Below are 18,986 nucleotides of genomic sequence, written 5' to 3'. Positions count from 1 at the left end.
AAATTGATTTCAATTATGAAATCAAAAAATAAGTGAACACATGGTGAAAAGCTATCCAGTTTGGTGGGGTGTTGGGGTAGTCACGAGTAGTACCTATACATTATATTAATTGTTGAATAAATCCAAGAATCATGAGTGTGTAGCTTGTTTCGTGTACAAGTCCTATATTGCACGTCTTGTTAAACGTTTCCATAAACCTTCATCTTTTTTAATAAACAAAAGTGCGTCTAAATGAGTTTGTTTTAATATAATCAGGATTGAAATTTGATTTCAGAGTCTTGTAAAAAGATTTGCAACTAGGTGTTATCGCTGATTGCAATTTTGTTCTAAATAATTCTCAATTCTCAAAAGATATATTCTACGAACACTAGCCTTTTACCAATTGTAAAATCATAATTTTCCTGTTCGAAAAAACTTTGCGAATTTAACACACATCTGTAGTCATTATTTCAAATATCTTATCTTTATTGATTTAATGAAATTGGCAGATTAATTGCCTTTCAAACCAAAGCTTTTTAATCTACATTTTAAAATCTTATACTCCGTAGATGAAATATTAAAATGCTTAAAAAAGTAGTTGAAATTGTAACAGGTATGTTTGGAATCATTTTACAATTGTATCTGCAAATCTAACTTCCGTATAATATCTTTAGCTTTATTTAAAGTAGCTGGACCATGGGAATTAGTGGTAGCCATTTTATATAAATCTTGCATATATTTTTCAATATTCTCTACAGTCGCTCCTTGGGGAGCCATTGGAAGAGGTAGAGCACTTAAAGCTTCAGCCAGTTTTCGTTTCAATTTTTTTAAATATATCTCAAGTAAACGGTTCTTCTCCTGGAGTTCATTGTTTTCGTTAATCATTTTCTGAACGCCGGATTTCATATTCTCCACATATTTCTCGAGAACAGCATTCTGCTGTTCTAAATCGGTTTTCGATTTACGCAAAGCTTTCAATTCTGTATCGTAAACTTTATTGTGTTCCAAAAATTCATTCGTAAAGATTGGTATCTCACAAGGCGTAGGTGTTACAATTGTAGTCGTTGTTGCTGTTGTTGTTGTTGCCGTCGAGCCAGTGGTGTTGGCGTTATGCAATACATCTGTTGTGAGCTGCGTTGTCAGTGGTGGTGTTGGGGTTCTTTTGGATTTTATTTTTTCCACCATATTTGAATGCAATTGTATAGGAGGTGTAGATGGCGATATTGGAACTTTTGAAACTTTCTCTTTTTGCAAATCTTTATTTGCTAAGGACTTTGCGTCCGTATTTTGACATTGAATTTTCTCTTTGGTCAACGGCTTCGTTGCCGTGCTGGCGACAGTATTATTGGCGTTAGGAGCGAAACAACCGTCAATAGATTTGCGTGGTTTATTCTTGGCCAATTCACTTGCTAAAACATCGGGATGGGTCTTAAGAAAAATATGCAGTTCTTTAAGATATCTACCAAAAAGATTTTTCCACGGAATAAAACCCTCTTTTTAATAAAAATGTTTTCAAATCACCAACCTTTGCTTATCAACCTCTGCCGCCCTCATATAAGGCGCTTTAAGATCTACGGACATTGTTTGCCATTCTTCTCCTATCATTTTTGTATGTTCTATAGCTGTTTTATTGGGATGCTCCTTGCGCAAGCTGTCACGACGTTCGTTCATATAACGCACATAACCTTAAAGAATTTCACGGATAAAAATGTTACCTTATGATTTTAAGTATACACCTTACCATTTAAAGGCATTTTAGGGGCTCCAGCAGCGTTAATTTTACGTCGTTTCAAACGATAGGATTCTGGCTCCTCATCATTGTTTGATTGTCCGGTGGCTCCTACACTACGTCGTTTCTGCACTTTAGCTGCTTTCGGGACAGATTCCGGAGCTGATATTTCATCGTCCTCACTATCCGACAACGCAATTATCGCCATTTCTTCATTTTTAAGCAATTCGTCACGTTCTACTATATCGGTTTTACTTTTCTTTTCTTCTTCAATCGACAAAGCTTTCTCATCATCCTTTTCATCATCTATGTCTATTACTAATTTAGTTGAGTTATCTCGGTCACCGTCCTCTTCTACTTCTTCTAAAGTTATTGCTTCTAACGCGATATTGCTTTGGGAGCTCTCCAAGACTGCTGGTGATGGTGACGAATGTGTTTCTTGTTGTGACGAGCGTTTTTCCTCACTCCCCTCTTCTTTAATAAGCTCATTAGGTAACTCAGAAGGATTATTTTGTTGCTCGGTCTGTTCCATTATTTATTTTTAACTTAGAATCACTCACAAAACCTTTCGAATATTAAAAATTCTATCAGTAATACAAGAAGAGATACCAGACTGTTCAAATTTCTAGCAACTACGACAACACAATAATTTTACTTAAAAAATGGCAATAGTCGCCATGCAAACAAAAAAAAAAAAAAAAAAAAAGAACATCGGCAACTCCCGTTTGCTACCTTTTATTATTATTATTTATTGGTCTGTTGTGATTTAATAATTTAACTATTTTATGAAACACAATTAAGGGGTCGTTTTTTCATTTAATTGGTTAACGAGAGCACTTTCGCGGAAACGTCCAATACGTAAGGCATACGATATGGCATGAGCAACATACGATTGCTCATGAACGCCATGGAAAAGATGTGACATGGCACCTAAAATGAAAAGAGGGGGGAAATAGGGTAAAATAATGGAAAACACGATTTTTGCGCTTACTCATATATATTATACCTGTTGCATGTATAGTAACATCGCTGCCACCATGACTGTTCTCGTCGGTATTAACAGCACCCTGTTGAGTATACTCCCAGTTTTCGGTGTCATCGGTAGCGGGATCTTTGCGCAAACACTTGTCATCAGTTTGAAACCCCTTGCCGGTAGTTCCGTAGGTCAGCACGGTATAAGGGGTCCCTTCCGTTTTAGAGTTGCCCGCGATGCCGAATACACTCGTTCCTCTCTTAGGATAACCGTTAATTGTAAGCGTATGTGAATGATCAGCCGTTACAATTATTAGTGTATTTTCTAGCTCCTCTTCACTCAACGCTTGAATAGAAGCGTTAATGGCATTGTTGAATGCAAGAACTTCGTTAATGGCTTTTTTTGCTTTGCCGCGATGATGGGCTTGATCTATTAACCCGCCCTCCACAACTAACAAAAAACCTCTTTCTCGAGAGCTTAAGATTTGCAATGCTTTTACAGTCATTTCTTTTAAGGAGGGCATGCTCCCTGACCCCATATCAAGCTCATTATCATATTTCAAATGACCGTTAGCAAAAATACCCAAAACATAATTTACAGAAGTGCCATCTATAGCCATTAATTCATCTCTATTTTGTACCACTTGATACAATCGATTTTGTTCTTGTTTTTTTCGCATCCATTTTTGGATGAGGTGACGACCATCTTTCGAATATCCAGCCCAAGTGTCTAAAGGATCTTCTTTGGAACCACTTATATTCGAGATTAGCATTTGGCGGCCACCTCCCATAATAACGTTAATTTTTTGTCCTACATTGCCCTCAACTAGTTGGGTGGCTATATCTGTGCAACCTTGAACTCGGGCATATTCCGGAATATTATTTTCACATTCCCAACTGCGGTCCGGGACATGAGCGTATAATGCGGAGGGAGTAGCGTGAGTTACTCGCGTCGTGGTAACGAATCCTGTATGGAGACCTTCATCTTGAGCCCAACTCATAATTGTTGGCAATTGATGTAATGAATTCAAAGAGTTCGGGCAATCAGCGAAATGTACGCTCGCATCAATGCCACTGGTTTCGTAGTTAGTCTTGACCCCAGAAAATAAAGCAGTGGCTGTAGAGGCTGAATCGGGTACCAATTTATCAGCACAATAGGTCTATAATATGAGCAAATTGGGCTTGGATCGTAAAAGTCTGTAACAGTTGTGCAAGCTTACCTTTAACAAACCCATATTAGGAAATTCTTCCCATGCCATTAGGCCGTCTTCGCCAAAACCATAAATGCGTGCCGCGGTCACTGTATTCGGGCCCATACCATCACCCACAAATAGTATAACATTTCGAGCTTTACGGGAGTTTTCTTTACGATTCAAGGCTTTCAGAAGTTCAGCCTCTCCTTTTTCAAACCAAATAAGCTGCTCATTGGGTAAATTATTTAGATTAAAAGAACCGCTCGTTACCGATGAGTTATTCGCCATCTTTCCATAATAAGCTATGCATGTTCCACTAATTAATATACTTAGCGAAATCAATAAAAACGTAGCAACAATTTTAAAACGGTTCGAATGATAAAACTTCATTGGCGGACTTGAAGAAGATGGTGACGGTAAAAAGTTTAAATCTACGTTTCTCCAACGTAGACCTTCGCTGCTATCAATGCTGCTATAATTCACGTCTTGCCGTACTGTGTCCATAATTTGAAGTCGAAATTTAAAAGAAAAAAAAATTATTAAAAATGCAAGAAAAATGATTATATATATAATGTTAAATTGAAACAGACATTTGTGTCAGCGCGTAGGCGCGACGCTAGGAAATTTGTATAACTATGTAAACACAATGACAATAGTAATTGTTAAACTTGTAGCCAATCGACCCCATTGTCTAATCATTTAATCGTTTAGTAGATTTTGATATGGAATTAATATAAGTTCACATCCTAATCTGAATTTTCTAACCAAAACAAAAATTCAAAATTGCTTATTAACATTGTTACTAACACATTCACATTCACAAAAAAAAAAAAAAACAATTACCAAATTATTAGGTGTTTGCAAAAATCTTGATCAGTAATTTCTACAGGTAAAAACGATAAAGTAATGGCAAATAACAGTATATATAATGGTTGAGTCCGATGATTCTGATCTTCCTTTATATAACATAACAGTTAAGTTCCATTTAATATTGTTGATTATTAATCATGGAGTGCTCCAAATATTTGTTCTGCCAAATTCATTACTTTTCTTGCTGTTTTTATTTGAAGAAATCTGCTACAAAAGCTTATGACAATATGCTGGTCCATCATATTCCAATTGTCGGCTTTGGTTTCAACAGTTTGAAAGTGGCGACACGAATTGACTGAAAATGCCATTTTTTTTTTTTTTGGCCACTTATTGCAAGAGTTGTCCCGGATACACTGTTGCAGTTCGAATAGGATGTTCGGCCATACTCGGCATAAAGCCTTCTGATTACCGCTCGTTCAGATTGGTCAAGCATGGCTTAGCTGGCACGCGGATCAACCAAGTTAAAGAAGTGCGAAAATGGGTCGATGGTTGGATCGCTGCAAAACCAATACAAATTCTTTGGACATGGTGAGATCGTCATGTTGCCAAAAATATTGTAAAATATTGCAGAAAATTATGGAAACTATTTTGATTAATAAACACTGTAGCAATTTTTCTTAGTAAATGCCTTTTGCAAACACCTAATAAATATATTTTATTCTTAAGGCATGACAATGTTGTTGTTTAGATTACCAATGTAAACAAATAACTATATTTGTTTGCCATTGCCATTATTTATATGATCGTTTTGTCAATTATTCAATTATTTATGTATATGTATATAGGGATATAATTATATCTGTTTTCACAATTACGTTTCCTCGTTATTTTATATTTGAAATCAATGTGTTTATGTTTTTTTACCTTTCACGTGAATGAATGTCCCGAACGACTTCTGTTAAGCGATAATCTTTATATCTACTAAACTGTTTAATAATAATGTATACTTAATGATAACAAAAGCTACGTAACACGATCGGTATATTTTAATTAGGCTAGTAAGCTAAGCAACTCATTTAATACGTTACGTGTTCTCGCAGTTGAATCAACAATCTAGAAAAAAAAAAAATGGAACATAATTAAAAAAGGCGCGGCAAAGACTTCTTTCAAATCGAATCTTCCAATCCTCAATACTTAATGATTCTTTCGCATAGTGTTATCTAGGGTCATCTCAATTGGTAGCGCACATTATTTCGAGATTGATTGCAATCAAAGGCGAAGGAATGAAATCTATTGCATCTATTTTTACCGAAGTGCCTTTCCCTTCGCGTATATCAAAATTTATTGGAAAAGAAAAAAAAAAGCAAGAACATACATACATATACATATCTTGTTGTTCTCCTTTATAGCGTGCGTACGTATGTAGTACGTCCGTTAGAATTGAAAAGCAGCTTTTTGCATTTAATCGCTTTCCGTTTATTTGTTTCATTTAAGTATAAATAAGAAATATTATATATATTTGTAATTGCTAAGTATATAGGTTTAGTAGAGAGAGGTTACACAAGAAGATGTGCTTGTTGTTCGTGCAAATTTTTTTTTTTTTTCAATTTCATGTTCCTTTGACATATTTGATAGTTTGCAAAACTCTCTTAAAAGTTAAGAAAAAAAGAATAAAAACAAAAAAAATGGAAAAATTTGAATGTTGTATACAACTTGCAGTTTTTACAGTTATTTAAAGAACGCCAGGTTTTTATTTTTATTTTGAAAAGTGTTAAATCTTTTTTTTTTTTTTTGTTTTTTTTTACATATTTTGCTTGCATAATAAATTTCAAAAATTTTACGACAATGTTTGAAGGAAGGAAAGGTTAAAGTATTATCCATGTCAGATAGGCTGCACTAAGAGATTGTCCCGCACCTTATCTTCCCTTACAAGGAGACTCCTGTTTTCTTTTCTTTTTATTTTATTTTGAAATTCGCTGCGAAAGTTTAAATAGAACTTTTTATTCAGTGCCATAATATTTTTTGAAAGTTTAGTTTTAGTTAAAATATTATATATTAATTAATACATATACTCTATATATGAAGAAAAAAAATTTTTTTTTTTTAAATATGAAAATTGTAAAAAGTATGAGAACAACTTTAAATATGAAGTTTAGATAACATTTTCGCAACGGATTGAAAGCAAGAACCAGCCGGGGTTCTCTCAATAATGGATTTGATCCGACGCTAGGACTATATCTTGGAGCAACCTGGCTTACCACGGAGAGATAAACTACGTGTAAGTAGGTTTGTTCAATACGTTTTTGTTTGTTGTTAATAACAGTTTTGAAAAACCTGACAAAAACCGAAAAGAATAAACCATATGCTGAGTAGTATCTATCCCGACGAGTTATTTTATAGTTTTAAAAAATCGCAATACAATACAATTATGTCTAAATGAAAAATTAGAAAAAAAAAAAAGAGAAGATCAACGAAATAATAAATCAAAGAATAAAAATTCTTATTATTTTGCAAAAAAGCACTTGATAGTTAAGAAATTCAGATGGAAAAAATTACTTTCTTTTAAAAGATAAAACAAAGATATGTGTTTACCGCTATATTCTAATGGTGGTAGTGGTGCTTTATAAAGAGTACATGAAGTAAGAATAAAATTTGTGTTTTGATGCAATGGAGCTTAAGCAATGATCTCACATATCTTTTCTCAATTGCTTTAGGTATATTGTTATATTCTATTGGTTTAGATATCATCGATATTGATCTCGTCGCCGTCATCATCTTCATCAATTACTTTCTTGGCTACCGGAGTGACAATAGCTGCCTTTAATGGCTCAATACGTACGCGATCATTGTATTCAATCTCAACTTCAGAATCATCGTTATCGTCTTCGGAAGACTCTTCCTCTTCGGCTTCTTTAAGCCATTGAATGAATGGCTTAGCCTTTTCATGTATTTCCGTTGCTACCTCTTTAGATACATAGCGTTTGCTGACTTTTTGAGACCACTCCAAAATGACCTTTTCATCCAATATATCGCAATCATAGAAACGGTTAAGAATCACAGCAACTTTAAGCATTAGTTTATCTTTGTGCAAAGCTATTATCTGTTCTAAGCCACCTATCAAGTATCGTTGAGCTCTTGGATTATTATGAGTAAAACGCAATAATAAAACCCTATGTTTGCGCACTTCCTGAACGATATTGTCCGAAAAAAGTAATTCGGCCAATACCAATGGAGCCTTCTGCACGATATCTAAACGTTCAGCTTCTATTAACAATGCCTTATGCTCCGCCACATCATCCAGTTGACCCGCATGTAACTTTTTTTTAACCAAATCATAGAAAATGTCAATGCGCTCCTTTTCAGTTTTATCGTAATCTTCCGAAATTGTCATGCCCTTCGCGCCATCGGTTAAATCCTGCAAACGGGCGCGTATGGCTTCCTGGAAAAATATTATGAAAAAGAAAACAAGCATTTGCATTAAAATATTTTAATCTAGTTTAAACGACTATTTTTATTTTTATTTTTTGTTTCACTTTTACTTTTCTATTTCACTAAACCCACTACTAATAATAATTTTAATCTATATTTTTTTTTTTTTTTGCTTTTCAACACAACATTTTCATCGTGAATTTTATCGGATATTATATATTAATTATCCAGTATTTATATCCAGTGAAATAGATTTCATAAATTTTCCGAGAGCACCGTATATCTTAATTAAATTGCAAAGGCGTTAAATTAAAATTAAAAAAGTTTACTCCGCGGTTTCGATGAGTATACGTAAGTAGTAGTAAGTAGTAACGTGCAATAGTATTTATAAAATCCAATATATATTGAGATCGCATAGTTAAAAGTTTTTTCATACAAGTGAGTAGTAAGTAAGTAAAATATAGCTTTGGGTTTTCCTTTTCACTAAAAAGAACATTTTGCACTTACCTTTGATACGTCAACACTCCAGTTGGCATCTTCATCATCGTCAGCGCCGTTACTTTCGGCGAAAGCGGCATTAATCTCCGCCTCCGGATGGCTAGCCTGATTGCCACCATCAGACTCCCCGCCAGAATTATTCGATACAGAATTATTGATAGAATCTTTAGTGTTGTCAAGGCCATTTTCACTGTTCTGCTTCTTAGTACAACGTTTCGAACGTTTGCCTTCGGTCAAAGAGGAACCTTGCGCGGCTGGATTTACCGACGGTGGATTTTTCAAAATGAAAGTATTCACCTTATGATTGACCTTAAGCAAACCGTGAAATCCGCATGCTTTACAAGACTGCGATATAGTTTGATTCTTAGCTGAAACTGTAAGATCAGTTTCCGGATTATCGCATTCAGGGCATAAGACAAACTTGCGTATAAAACCGTCAAGGAGATCTTGTAATTTAGCTGCGTCGTGGGAGCCATTAACAATGAAACGCTCGTTCTATGAAAAATATAAACAAACACATTTTTTATAGATAGTTGACGGAGAGAAACTAATTCCAAAAGTAGTTTTCTCAAAGACAATTTAATTACCTTATAATCAAATTGAGTTTGAGCACCCAATTCGCAACCAAAGTATTTGGTTGGATAAGTGGCTGGTCGTCCTATGGCTCGTGCCACTTCGGCCATATTAACTATAACCGTTTTAATGCCATTGCCTTTACCTTCGACTTTGGCTTGTAAACGCGGCATTTTGTACCGATAGAAAATGTCTGTAACATTACGGTTCACATTAACCGAACCCATGTTTATCTGCCTTGAACTTCTTTATGATCTTGTAGTATCTTCTCTACCAAAATTTGAATTAAATAACAATTATTTATTTAATAGCCAAGAGTAGCCCCCTTCTTACTAGCGTTTGCGCCGTCTCTCTCGTCGCTTGCTTCAATTGTTATAAAGAGGAAGTGTTTTCACGACGTTTGTTATCTGAATCTCTTAACGCACAAGTGCCGCCAATTTCTCTTTTTTTTTTTTTTTTGTTTATTGGTATTGTTTGCTGTAGTTTGTAGCAAAAAAATAATTTGGACTTCTTATGCTTTCATCGAAAATGCTTGATGCTTGACGCGATCGTTGTTGTTGTTGTTGGGGAAGATTGACAACGTTTCCCGTGTCTTCCTACCGATGATGATGTCGTCACGTGTAGATGACGCAGGATTTAAATTTTTATTTTTTGATTTATTATATAAATTTTTATTTATAAAATTCATGAAGTTTGTTTTGTTGTTGTTGTTGTTGTTAGTCTTTTACAAGGGCTTTCAACAAAATTATAATAACTGTTGTTGTAAGTTTTTTATTTTTCTTTTTTGAATCTTTCACAAATCCTTTTTATAGTTCAAACGCAGTTCTTTCTATCAATTTTATGTTTATGATTTTGTTGTTGTTGTTGTTGTTGTTGCTGTTTTTTTTTTTTTAAATAGTATTTTATTTATTTTTCTTAATTTCCTTCAAACAATTTGCAACAACTGCCGTTTTATTTATGAAATGGCTTTTTGTTGTAGTGGATTGATGATATTATTTTTATTTTTATTTATTTTTTTTTTTTTTTGAAATTTTTATGCAATGCTTTTATTTTTTTGTGTAATTAAGTTTCACTCCTAGGAGGATGTGCTTGTTGTTGTTGGTTGGATGAGATATTTTAATATTTTTTAAATTTTCCTTTTGATTCTTTTCTCTGATTATTACATTTATTCATATTATTATGATATTATTTTGTGTGGATTGCGGTAGTATTTGATTGGTTGGTTAATTAAAAAAAAAAAAAAAAAAATAACTATTTTTAGAATTCGTTAAACGACGGGGCTAATAAACGTAGGTAAAAGCCTCACGTTTCTCTAAATGGTAGCAGCTTCCGATGTCTATTACTAGAAAATTTTGAAGTCCTGTAAGAGACACAACAGACATAACATATATTGTATTATAAATAAATTGCACTACACCTGTAAAGACAGTGAAAAAGGAAGAATGTTTCCGGCAAAGTGTGAAACACCATCTATCATAAGCATATATATAAAAATTAAATTTTTGTACGATTTGGCGAGCAATTTTTATGCAATTGATGACAGCAAAGGTGTTTGTGTGTGCATATTTTGTTCTCATTTGAAAGCAATGCTTCTAAATGACGTATTTATTCTCAGGCGGATCGGACCAAGTCTCATACTGTATCGGACAGACTTTAATTTTCAAGTTTCAATTTTGAACAATCCCAGCCTCCTAATAACACATTCAAAAATGCTTAATTGATGGATAGACCGCAAACCCTTCCCCCCTTCCCCATATATATCCATATATATATATATATCTTTTTATATATATATGTAGTAGTGTAGGGTTTTTCTAAAAGCTTGTTCACATACGATAACACACATATTTGCACGCACACAAACCCATAAATAGGTGGAAACTCATTTTCAGTTGACTGTAAAGAGTTTCTTCATATGCAGTATGCAACACGAGAAAGAGAAAACAAGGAAAAAACAAGAGATAATACACTTCAACGCTTACCTATGACTTAAACAACGCCGATGTGAATTCATGCACGAACTAACGAACTTGCTCCGTTGAGGTGGAGATGGAGGTGCTCCTTTGTATACTGGTGTTTCTAGAATATATAAAAAATGCGAAAATTTATTTAAACAATACAAAGAAAAAAAAAATAAGTAGATATCTTGAATATTTGAAGCGAAATTATTAATCGAAATATTTTTAAACAAATTTTCAGTAACGTAGTAAAAAGAAAGGTTTTCAAAATAATAACTTAAAGCTAGGTACCCGTTGTTCAATCTAAAAACTGTCTAACACAACTTAACTCTATGTCTTCACATGCAGTGTATAAAAGTGTTAAGGCTGTAATTTCGAACTCAAGGCCCCGTAACCGATTAAGTGAATTTTGTTGTCCATATTTCATGTTCGATCTTCATAAGTGTGCACAACTTACATTTTCAAAACCTCTTCAATTGATACCTAAATCTGCCCATTTTAATTAACTTTAAATTCCCATAGAAATCGATGGGTCATTAAGAATATGCTTATGTTATAGATAGCGAAAGATAGTTTATGCTAAATAAAAAAAAAAGTTTTGCGAAATGCGCATTTCATTTAATGCCTCTGATTATTTGAAAATTTTTAATAAGTTTGCACGCACACATACATGACCAATTTTAGCCATTACAAACTTGAATTGTGTTTATAAAAGCTACGATATATTTTTGACATAAAAATTGATTTTTATGCTGGAGAAGAAGTAAGCATGAATGGCCTTACATGATGAAAAAGGAAAGAAACAAAAGTCTGTATTATCGTGCGACTCTCATCACAATAATGTTACTAAAGAATTTCCTTGGATGACATACACATACAAGCTATTGTTACACTTGATTAAAGAGAAGAGAAAAATAGTAAACAGTATATAAAGACGAGGCCGTTTTAAATACGAGATAGGGTCGTACAGATGTGTATGCATACGTCTAAAGGAATATTGATTTTTAACATATGAAAAGAAGAAAAATATATATGAATATATATATATACATACATATATATATATATAGTCTTTTCATTACTAGCTCGAAAGAATTCATCCAAGTGATGAACTTACTTGAGTTGAATTTGTGATAGGCGTAGGAGGTCGCAAATCTTATTAACGAAAAAGGGTCTATCATATTATGACGTTCTCTTATTATCTCTTTTTTTTTTCTTGTTTTCTCTTTCTCGTGTTGCATATTGCATATGAAAGAATTATTTACATTTAACTGAAATTGAGTTTCCACCTATTTATGGGTTTGTGTGCGAGCATATATGTGTACACATATGTGCACAAACACATTTAGAAAACCCTATGCTATTACTATATATATGTATATGTATATATATTTCACTACTAGCTCGAAAAAATTGATCGAAGTAAAGAACTTACTTGAGTTGGGTTTGTGATAGGCGTAGGAGGCCGCAAATCTTATTAACGACAAAGAGTCCACCATATGATGACGCTCTCTGCTTTTATTCCTCAACAATGTCGAAATAATTATGAAAAAACTAACTGATTTATGACAAGAACAACACGCACCAATATATATAAATATATATATTTATATATATGTGTATATATGTATATATATATAGATATGTCCAGGGCGCAGAATTTCTTGATACGTTAAGGTTTTTCTTCGATAACTTTCAGTTTTCCTTTTTTTCAATACACTAACACGCAGATATGACCACAAAAATTGCACTCGGCTAAAAATAGAAATTTTTTTTTTTTTATGTTATATTAAATACTATACGCACACGCACGCACTAGTACAATGGACAATTTTTTTTTTTCCTTTGAAATAAATTTGTTCGTTTTCTAACATTTAACAGCAATCAAGCTCTTCAATGGTTTGATAGGTTTATACTTCTTTCTTTGAATATTAGTAATTTTCTTTTTTTTATTATAAAATGAAAGAAGAAATTGACAACAATCTCTAAGACTCTTTAAAAAATCTTTTTATTGTGATAAAGGTAGAAATGTAGATATATATATATATATATACATATTTATTATAAAAATATATATATATTTATTATTAAAATATATATATATATGTATAATATATATAATATGTATATAATTTATTTTTTACTATTCAACCGTTGAGCTTGACCACTGGAATTAAAATGAACATGTGTTTTAATACACAGCATATTTCTAGGCTTTGGGAACGATAAAGGATATTTTTCTCATATTGACATTTTTCTTTTCGCTCTCCCATAATATGAAAGAGAGTTAACGCCACTTTCATAGAGAGAAAAAGGCAACATTTTCATAGTCTTTTGGTAGAACCTTAGCCTACTTTTCACAATTATACCAAGTTAATGAAGTTTACTACAAATTTTTAGTACATTTGCAGCGACAGTGGAGGATATAATTGTTTTATAGCATTTTATAAATTTTTTATTCATTTTTACACCAGTTACGCTTCATGGCTGCGCTGCATTATTATTTCAATAAATTTTGGGTCACGCAATACAAAAATTTCCAAGTTGTAAAAACGCAACGAAACATGAACCACACTAAAAAGCAGAAAAACCGGTCTTTGAAAATAACAAAATAACAAAATGCAATTCTGGCTTACATTACATACGTTCAACTATATCAATTGGTTCAGTTTTCAAAAGTAAGAACTAATTGAAATAGAAATCTGATAATTGTTCTCATATTGTCAAATCATTTCTTGTGTAAACCTGTTTCGAAATGTAATATATTTCTAGTCAAACGATCGCTATCCAAACTCGCTCAAAGGTGTAAAACATTTAATTTTTTATAAAATCATCTTTGTCATCCCTTTAGCTTAGTGATAAATAAGTTTCTCGTTACATAGTTTTTGAAAAAAAAACTTGAAACTTTGGGCGGAAAAGGGTCACGTAAAAAATGCGTGAATTTACCAATTGATTGATGAAATCTATTTTTGCTAATTTGCTTTTATTAATCATTTTTGAAGACTAGCAAATAAATTGTCGAAAGAAGTAAAAGCAGGAAAAGTATTCAATCAATTGAAAAAAATTTTTTTTTAAATTTCCGAAAACATTAGCAACAATCTGGTATATAATTATATATCTATATGTATATATATTCTTAAACTGAAGTATATATTTTGCGGTCAATTCCCGATTCGCTTTTTCTTTCATTAATCGATTGGTTAAAAATATGTAATCGTTAATGCTGTAGGAAGTAAGGTGAGTTTATAAATATATCTTTTCTTTTAATAACTGATAAAATAAACGCTTTCAAAATTTTGCATTGTTTCTCGGTAAATATCGAACATTTTTTTCATAATAAAGTATATTTAATTAAAATCAACGATCACTTACCACTTATTCTTTCAAAAGTCATATAAAACAGTCGGTATCCCCTGCTTGGGGTGCGCAAATATATCCACAGGTCAAACAAGACTTTTATACGTCAGCAGAAGAGAGATCTTCTAGGCTTTAAGTTAGAAATGGGAAGGATTTACAATCAGTTTACGCCTTACACACGAGTAGAGATTAAGAGGAAAATATTTATTGACAAAAATTTGTTTTTTCCTTTTATTTCCTGAAAACAAAAAACCATAAATTTAGATTTTGTTTGTGCGTGACGAGCTGAGAGTAGAATACAATAAATGAATAATTAATAAAAAACACTTGTTTCTTTTAAAAGAAAAATGCAATATGGTTGTTTTTTGTAGCGTAAGGTTAAAGAAGTCGTTGCAAATAGCACAAAGGCTTTTACGTCTTTTAAAGAAATATACTGTAACGAAAAAGAAAAAAAGAAAAGCAGATGATTACAATGTCTCAAAAAATTATCAAAAAATATGTTATATGCATTATTAAAATGTAAGAATAAATATATTCAAATGCATGCAGTTGCTAAGTGAGTCAAATTTCCCAATACTTTACTGAATCGTAATGGCAGACACGTCTACAATGACGTTCACAAACAATCATTCTTGCTCCCTCATTTTATTCCGTAAAGGTCAAATTTTCACAAAGAAAGCCACCTCGCATATTTACTGTTCCTGCTACCAAGCAGTTTCCAGAAATTTTCATGCATTGTATTTCACAAACCCGTTTTTAACCTAACTTTTCATTCTTTCATGCACAATATTATTTGTATAAATTCAATTTTGCATAGCTCACCTGTCAATTTTTTTAAATCTATTCACGTTTCACTTGTTGAATAAATTTATTTTTGAACCACAAATTTGGAAAAATTAAAAAAAAAACTATTCAATAATGAACACTTTTTTTCTCAAGTTAAAAATTTACAAGTATTATGAAGATTGTCGTAGTAGATTCACTTTACTTTGCATGTATAACTCAGCGACAACACTCACTAGCGCAATTAATCTGTAAAAGTTTTGTCACTTATATTTTTTTTCTTCAAAAACACCAGAAAGAGTTGCCAGAACTTGGATTACATATAAGTTTTAAGTCAATGATGAATCTTTTTTTAAGTTATGGCAACCCTTATCAATGGCGAACTTCTCCTTTTGTACAAGAGAAAAAAATTCCAGTTTGTTTTTCTGCGTCTAATGAGAATAAAATTTACTTTGCTGTACGTTTTCTATGACTGCCCTTTTTGATCTTTCTTTGAGACTTTACCTTTTGCTTTACAATTTCTTATGACTGCCCTTTTTGATCTTTCTTTGAGACTTTACCTTGCTTTACAATTTCTTATGAATGCCCTTTTTGACTATTCTGCGAGAACTTCTTTACGAAGAGCACAATTGATAATAAAATACTTTGCTTTATTCCTTTACAAGAGTGATGACAATATGGCGAATATATAAGTGGTGAATTAATATGCTCATTTACGTAGTTGTAATACTTTAGTAGCAGAAAACATGTGTTAGTGATAGAAAGAAAAAAATAAGAAGTGTTGCACTTTGATAAACTTGACTTTCTTTTTCTTATCGGTATATCCAACTTTTAAATGACCTATGCATTCCTTGAATTTTCCAACTTTTCAATTATATATGAACTGTGTAATTTTTAAAGGTGTATGTGAATGCCTTCAGCAATATACATGCCTTCTGTAAGGCTGTCTCTGTGGGCTGGAAAGTATATTAATTATAACAAGTAGTTGGTATAGATAGAGCTATGAAAGGATCATCACGTTGGAGTCATTGCCGAGATTAAAAAGCAGGTCTATACAAAACATGCTTTTCAAGCATTTATGCAAGCTTTCTTGCAAGCTTTAACAGCTTAGTATCGCTAGGCTACAGTTGAATCATAATACCATACAGAGTGGCATAAACCTTGTTAGGTTTTTGTTAAGTTGCTTTGAAGGAAATAAATGACACTCACGTAACTTTATGCGATGATTTTTATTGACATGTGGGTATTTTCCGTGCGTCGAATATTCTCTGTTTCCTTGCAAATGAAGATAAGATCGAATTCTTTACCGAATACTGATGATTATGACAAGAACGTTGGAATCGCACGCTTAGTACGCTTTAAAGTCTATATGCTTGATTTGTCAACACCTGTGGTTGAATGGGAATTAGCAGGGGAAAGACGAATAGAACGCCTTTGTGGAAGCTGATGTGCCTGGCGTCTTTACGCTGGAAAGCCGGTTATATTCGTACACACGCACACACCCTTTCACAGATATTGCTAAAAATAAAGAGAAATGTGATCGCTTATAAGTCAAGATTAAGTATTAAAACATTGCTTGACGAATTCTGAACGGAACGCTTTGATTTGCATGACAATCAATGAAATTTCTTAAAGACCGAATAGATTATTTCAGTAGGCGTAGCATTGTTATTGTAATTATGACGACAATTGGCGTGGCTACGACTATTGATTACATGCCAATGAGCCTTCTAAAGGATGCCAATGATCTTTATAGTATATTTGTAACTTAATTCGAACAGAAAACGTCCACCATCGAAGTGTGCCGTGAGATAATTTAAAAGAATTAAATCTTAAATAAAGTAAATACGCAAGTGAATAAAACGTTTATTAATAATTTTCAATTCGTATTGAAATTTTATCCTTCCTTATAATTAATTGATTACTGATAATAGTGAGCTTTTTTATTCATTCAAATATTTGTTATTTTTCGTTTCGGTTTCTTTCATTTTTTATCGTATTTCGTGGATGAGATTTGCGTTACAGTCTGTCCACCTACTTCAGGCGGTAGGGCGCTAAATGAGAACTGTTGTTAGCGTGGTTTGTCCGTTGTATTGAATCATGATAACCTTATCAAACTTAAGGCCGATCACAACGCTAACCAAACAACAACAATAGCTTTTCCTAGTATAGGTAATGTTGCTGATAGCGGAGGAAAATTCAATAATAACATATCTCTCAATAAGTTCGCCACTATTGACGAAACTATATAATTTTCACATAGTACGAAGCTTTAAGCGACATGTGTCAAAATTTGATGACATTCCGACAATTGGTTTACAAGTTACAGATGTTTTAGTGACGGTACTTTTATAATTTTCAAAACAATGGAAAAATCAGAATTTGTGTTAACAAAAAAGGGAAAAAGTGTCGATTTTTTAATGGGGAAAATATATTTTTCTCAAGGAAAGCAAAGTTAGCTTGACAAGTGTTACTTGATCTCTGGTCCATTAAGACAATTGATAGAGAAGTGGTCTGTTAATGAGTAGATGATCGCCGAAATTGATGTGCATTTTGAAGGATTAGATAAATCGTTCTACGTGGAAGGCATAGCACGAAATTATTATTATTATTAATTTACTCACTAAAAGTAAACTCTAAGAGGAACGTCTTGAACCAGCAGTATCTAAGGTTATCAGTTTTATTAAATACTCTATTCACGAGTATTGTACGAAATTATGTTAATAAACAATGTCGAATTTTGCCTTAAAATTTTTGTTTTATTAGTGATCCTAACAACTTATTGATTGATTTTTTATATGGAAAATACAACATCGCATCAATATATCAACACTTTTTGTATAGTATAGAGTAAAAATAAATTTATAATGCGAAATAATTGTTTGTTGTAATGAGTTTAGTTAGAGGAGTTGACACGAAGTGGCAGTATTCCTGTTTGTCGGGTTGGAACTTTTAAATTGTCGTCTCTTCGCAAAACTTTATACGAATTGACAAACCCTTTGGTTTTGCTTGTGTATATAAAGGAAATCAACGCACAAGAAAAAATAACGAATCATAAGTAATTTCTGTATTTTGTTTTCATTGAATAACAGAATTTTATTAATTTATAATGTGTGACGTTCTCCCATCTTCCTGGCAGTTTATCAATTTCTTACTTGTAAAAGGTGCTTGGTTTGGACTGGAAGAAATTTTCGACAGCCCGACTGACTTGGGTAATTTATCCTTATCAAGTCATTGTCTTTTGCGGACGATATTATCTCTATCGTTTAACTTATAATTATATCCTACACAGCATGTGGTACAGCGTATATTAAGTTAGTACGGTCGTATGTAACACGCAGATGGGCTTAAAATAGACTCACCTTTTATTATATCTATCGATTCAGAATCATAATCTGAATTGATCTAAGACTCTCTGTCCGTATGTTCGTCTGATGTCTGTCAATGTAAATATCTTTTTAAGCTAAAAATGCAATTTTTGACATATTTTGGTGAAGTTTGGTACAGTGACGTGTTTTGACCGAAAGACGAACGCTACTGAAAATGGTTCGGATTGATCCATATTTTCGATCACTCAATTTTCGAAATTTCGCGGCAAAAGTGGTTAAGTAGTAGCCTTTCGGCGTTCTAAATTGGATCGGCCGGGGCAATTTTTGAATCCGCTCTCATATAATAAAAACTGAAGTTCATGCGACAAAAAGGTAT

The 18,986-nt window shown here is 32.7% G+C and overlaps 4 protein-coding genes across 16 annotated transcripts; all 4 read right to left on the bottom strand.

Moving 5' to 3' along the window:
• Positions 1–585: 585 nt before the first annotated feature.
• Positions 586–2,342, bottom strand: LOC119637713 (high mobility group protein 20A). The gene is made up of 3 exons (XM_038033920.1): positions 1,721–2,342; positions 1,505–1,664; positions 586–1,438 (listed from the first exon to the last, which is right to left on the bottom strand). The coding sequence occupies exons 1-3, from the start codon at positions 2,238–2,240 to the stop codon at positions 610–612; spliced, it is 1,509 nt and encodes a 502-aa protein (XP_037889848.1). The 5' UTR covers positions 2,241–2,342; the 3' UTR covers positions 586–609.
• A 103-nt stretch (positions 2,343–2,445) lies between these two features.
• LOC119634617 (alkaline phosphatase) lies at positions 2,446–5,684 on the bottom strand. 3 transcript variants are annotated; one of them, XM_038028886.1, is made up of 4 exons: positions 5,608–5,684; positions 3,901–4,367; positions 2,715–3,840; positions 2,447–2,638 (listed from the first exon to the last, which is right to left on the bottom strand). In XM_038028886.1, the coding sequence occupies exons 2-4, from the start codon at positions 4,261–4,263 to the stop codon at positions 2,505–2,507; spliced, it is 1,623 nt and encodes a 540-aa protein (XP_037884814.1). In that variant the 5' UTR covers positions 4,264–4,367; positions 5,608–5,684; the 3' UTR covers positions 2,447–2,504. The 3 variants fall into 3 exon arrangements, with proteins under 3 accessions (XP_037884805.1, XP_037884814.1, XP_037884822.1); XM_038028894.1 differs by lacking the exon at positions 5,608–5,684 and adding an exon at positions 4,464–4,557; XM_038028877.1 differs by lacking the exon at positions 5,608–5,684 and having other exon boundaries at positions 2,446–2,638; positions 3,901–4,453.
• A 579-nt stretch (positions 5,685–6,263) lies between these two features.
• Positions 6,264–9,891, bottom strand: LOC119633511 (eukaryotic translation initiation factor 5). Its single transcript, XM_038027107.1, has 3 exons — positions 9,198–9,891; positions 8,620–9,105; positions 6,264–8,122 (listed from the first exon to the last, which is right to left on the bottom strand). The coding sequence occupies exons 1-3, from the start codon at positions 9,408–9,410 to the stop codon at positions 7,421–7,423; spliced, it is 1,401 nt and encodes a 466-aa protein (XP_037883035.1). The 5' UTR covers positions 9,411–9,891; the 3' UTR covers positions 6,264–7,420.
• A 168-nt stretch (positions 9,892–10,059) lies between these two features.
• LOC119633520 lies at positions 10,060–15,930 on the bottom strand. 11 transcript variants are annotated; one of them, XM_038027143.1, is made up of 6 exons: positions 15,321–15,364; positions 14,799–14,931; positions 14,514–14,736; positions 11,166–11,262; positions 10,601–10,653; positions 10,060–10,543 (listed from the first exon to the last, which is right to left on the bottom strand). In XM_038027143.1, the coding sequence occupies exons 3-6, from the start codon at positions 14,533–14,535 to the stop codon at positions 10,464–10,466; spliced, it is 252 nt and encodes an 83-aa protein (XP_037883071.1). In that variant the 5' UTR covers positions 14,536–14,736; positions 14,799–14,931; positions 15,321–15,364; the 3' UTR covers positions 10,060–10,463. The 11 variants fall into 11 exon arrangements, with proteins under 11 accessions (XP_037883071.1, XP_037883079.1, XP_037883086.1 ...); XM_038027151.1 differs by having other exon boundaries at positions 14,826–14,931; XM_038027158.1 differs by lacking the exons at positions 14,799–14,931; positions 15,321–15,364 and adding an exon at positions 15,842–15,930.
• Positions 15,931–18,986: the final 3,056 nt, after the last annotated feature.

This window comes from Glossina fuscipes, unplaced genomic scaffold (assembly GCF_014805625.2).
Source record: "Glossina fuscipes isolate IAEA_lab_2018 unplaced genomic scaffold, Yale_Gfus_2 0, whole genome shotgun sequence".
NCBI classification, from domain to species: domain Eukaryota; kingdom Metazoa; phylum Arthropoda; class Insecta; order Diptera; family Glossinidae; genus Glossina; species Glossina fuscipes.
This window is presented reverse-complemented; position numbering and strand designations above follow the sequence as displayed.